We start from the raw sequence: 3,676 nt of genomic DNA on the forward strand, positions 1-3,676 counted from the left end.
GGGCTCAGGTGGCGCCGGTGAGCAGGTGGTACCCGTTCCCCCCAGGCAGGCCAGCTGAGCTGGGCTTTGGGAATCCCGGGGTCGGGTTTATTTTTAAGGACTTGTCTCCCTAGAATCCCTTCCCCCCCAAACCAAATGCACCCCATTGCCATCCAGTGGCTTCCGAGTCAGGGGCTTCAAACCACACCCACCTCTTGTACTTGGAGTTTCTTCCCCGTCCGACCGTCAGACTTTTCCAGCGAAAAGCTGGAATGTGCTGGCATTCACATGCATGGCAAGGAAATGGTATACCCAGTTTCGCTGCCCCCTCCCCAATTCCAATGGGGACCTGGAACAATTTATTAAGAAATTCTCCCAGTTTGAGCCAAGAAACAATAGATTTGCCCTCTTGTTGAGAGCTATTTCGGCCATTACAGCATCTGTAACATCAAAGACGGAAGTACTAGAATGTATTTACCTGTTTCAACAAATTAGAAGTTTCTTTGGCATTTTGCTCAGGATCCCCTAAGTTTTTGCTGTTATCATTACCCTTTTATGACAGCGCCCCTCCCAGCCCATCCTCTTGCAGCTTGCAGTTATTTTATGGGGATGAGACCAGAGTAAAGCATGTGTGTGTTTATAGGTGAACTCTGGGAAGTCTGCTTCTGTGTGTACATACAGCAGAGAATGCCAGGAATTCTTAACCTCATGGTCCATTCTTGTGTTTCAGGATCTCTTAACCGTCCCTACAAGTTCTGGCTCAGAATTTGTGGCAAAGGCCTCTACCTCTCCCTTGATCTGTTGAGCCTCCTGATTCGGGCTCTCTTGATTTAATCTCTTGGTGTCTGTAGCATGAGACTTCAAGCAGTTGACTCACTCCTGAAGAAATAAAAGCTATTGCCAGGCTGATTTACCTGCCCACAGCAATGTTCTCCCCAAACAAGAGGATGACCAAATCTTTGCGCTCCCAGATCTTTCTAATGTGGAAGCCAGACAAGACTCAGAGTATAGCCCGAAATATTGAGAAGGAAGTCATTGCTTCAAGATTCGCACGTGGCACTGAGGCGTGTCGACAGAATTTTAGGAATTTTCTTTACCCAGAACTATCTGGTCCTCGAAAGGCATTGACTCAACTCCGAGAGCTCTGTCGTAAGTGGCTGAGACCTGAGATTCATTCAAAGGAACAGATACTGGAGCAGCTGGTGCTGGAACAATTCCTGACTATCCTGCCCGGGGAAGTTAAGACTTGGGTGAAGTCCCAGTACCCTGAGAGCACTGAAGAAGTGGTTACTCTAGTGGAGGATTTGGCTCAGCTTCTAGAAGAGGAAGGTGAGAGCTACACATCAGAAAGGGGAGGGACTCTTGGATGTTTAGAGAAGGCAGCAAACACGTCAGAGAGCATCCCCTATAAAGAAATTGGGGATGAAGGACCATCAGCGAGTGAGTGAGAGCAGGGTTTTAACAGGAGTCCTACCCTGCTTTGATGGCCCCCTTTGATAGCTTGATACCAAACACATGTAAAATTAAGAGATGTTTCCTGAAAGGAGTCACCAGACATAAGCAACTCACCCGCGTGTGTGCCTGCAGAGGCTTGCACCATTCTGCCAGTCATTTACTGTGCAAATTGGATTTTATGATAGCATGCTTCCAAAGATGTAGACAAGGGTCCTGAGAACATCTCCTCATTAACTGAAAGACAGCACACATCTTTGATAAAGGATTTAGTGGAAATTTGTGAAGTTGGTGCAAATACTTAAGCGTTCCAGGGCAAACTTGCTTTTAAAGCCTGGATTGTGATCCTGGGTTAAGTGACTGCCTTTCTCTCCCGTTCGTTGTGGTGCTGTTTTGAAGTTCTTCTGAGTTCTTAGTTTAAGAAAGTACCTGTATGAGAGTGCTTCAAAAGTTCCTGGGGAAATGGAATTAAAAGATAATGGAATTTGTCTACAAACTTTTTGAAGCCTACATGTATGTGGTAAAGGATTTCGAAACTGAGGAAATCTAGGCTATTCAAACAGGAATCATCTCCATCATGGTCTGTTTGTCTTCCCCAGCTCCTCAGAACTCTGTCCTTTCCCAAGAGACCCCCGAGGAAGACAAGGCCACTGTTTACCAGTCAGGGTGGCTAAATGACTTGGTAAGCAAAGTGATTTTGAGTTTTTTTTCTGTGATTTTAAAATGTATTCTTGATGTATAAAGCTATTTCCTAACTCTAAAACATCTGTGGCTTCAAAAGCCATGTCTAGTTAGTACCTAAGCTTCATACCTCTCATTCAGTTACCTTGATCTGTTAATAAGGTAGGTAATGTAGTCTATAGAAAATGTGCTTCCATTGCCTTCTCGACATGCATGCCCTTTCTCTATAAGGCAGCAGTAGTGGACAAGATTAAGGGATTGACTTCCACAGTCAGATGGAACTAGGTTTGGCTCTTGAATGTGTGTCTGTCATTGAATATGTGGTTTAACCACTCAGTCTGAGCAATTCAAACTTTAATAAATAGAATTTACCTCTTAGATTGTAAGAATTAAATATGATACCCAGATTATAATAGCAATTACCGTACATACTCATGTGTAAGCTGAGTTTTTCAGCACATTTTTGTGCAGTTTTTGTGGTAAAGTTCGGTGCCTCGGCTGATATGCGGGGTGGCTTATGCTCGAGTATATATGGTAATCAACAGTGTGCTGCTAGGTGCTGTCAAGTTCTGATTCATAGGAACCTTACATACAGAGGCAAACACTGCCCAAGCCCTGTGAAAGTCTCACAACCATTCCTATGTTTGGGCCTACTGTTGCAGCCACTGTGACAGTCCAACGCCTTCAGTGTCTTCTCCCTGATCCTCTACCAAGCGTGATGTGATGCCCTCGAGGCTGGGCCCTCCTGATAACACGAGATGAAATCTCCTCATCCTGTCATCTAAAGAGTTTTCTGTCTGACTTCCTCCAAGAGATTTAACCGTTCTTTGGTCCATGGTATATTTAATATTCTTCACCAATATCATAACTCAATGCCATCAAATCTTTAGTCTTCCTTATTCATTGTTCAGATTTCACATGCATATGAGACAATTGAAAATACCATGACTTGAGTCAGGTAAACCTTAGTCTTCAAAACATACTTGCTTTTTAACACTTAAAAATGTTTTCCAGCAGATTTCCCCAGTGTAATAGATCCTTTGATTTCTTGACTGCTTCTTCCATGGACATTGATTGTGAATCCACATAAAATGAAATCCTTGACAACATGATTTTGTTTGTTTGTTGTTTATCAGTCCACTTATGAGGATTTTTGTTTTCTGTATGTTGAGGCGTATGTAATCTAAACTGAAGGCTGTGGTGTTTGGTCGTCAGCAGTAATTGCTTCAGGTATTGGCGTAGAGTAAGCAAGGTTGTATCATTTGCATATCAGGTTGTTAATGAATCTTCCTCCAATCCTGATCTCACATTCTTCTTTATATAGCCTGGCTTCTCCGATTACTTGCCAGCATATAGACTGAATAATACAACCTTGATGCACATTTTTCCCGATTTTAAACATCGTACCCTGTTCTTTAAAACAGCTGCTGCAGTCCACCTAGATAAGATAGCTGGACCAACAATGTGAGAAGAAAATAATGGGACCAACGGTCCCGGAGGGACATGAGAGCGTGGGAGGTAGGGAAGGGAGGAGGTGTTGGCTAACCCAGGGACAAGGGAACAA

At 43.6% G+C, this 3,676-nt stretch overlaps 1 protein-coding gene across 1 annotated transcript in view; it reads left to right on the forward strand.

Annotated features, from left to right (window-relative positions):
- Positions 1 to 729: 729 nt before the first annotated feature.
- The window catches only part of ZNF287 (zinc finger protein 287), a 20,874-nt gene continuing 17,927 nt past the window's right edge, over positions 730 to 3,676 (forward strand). The window contains exons 1-2 of the mRNA XM_045293296.1: positions 730 to 1,308; positions 2,031 to 2,113. Of these exons, the coding sequence (XP_045149231.1) occupies positions 906 to 1,308; positions 2,031 to 2,113 (486 nt within the window). The 5' untranslated portion in view covers positions 730 to 905. The remainder of the gene's footprint in view (positions 1,309 to 2,030; positions 2,114 to 3,676) is intronic.

The sequence above is a fragment of the Echinops telfairi genome, unplaced genomic scaffold (genome assembly GCF_000313985.2).
Source record: "Echinops telfairi isolate 266 unplaced genomic scaffold, ASM31398v2 ScPeMD7_2010;HRSCAF=2546, whole genome shotgun sequence".
NCBI lineage: Eukaryota > Metazoa > Chordata > Mammalia > Afrosoricida > Tenrecidae > Echinops > Echinops telfairi.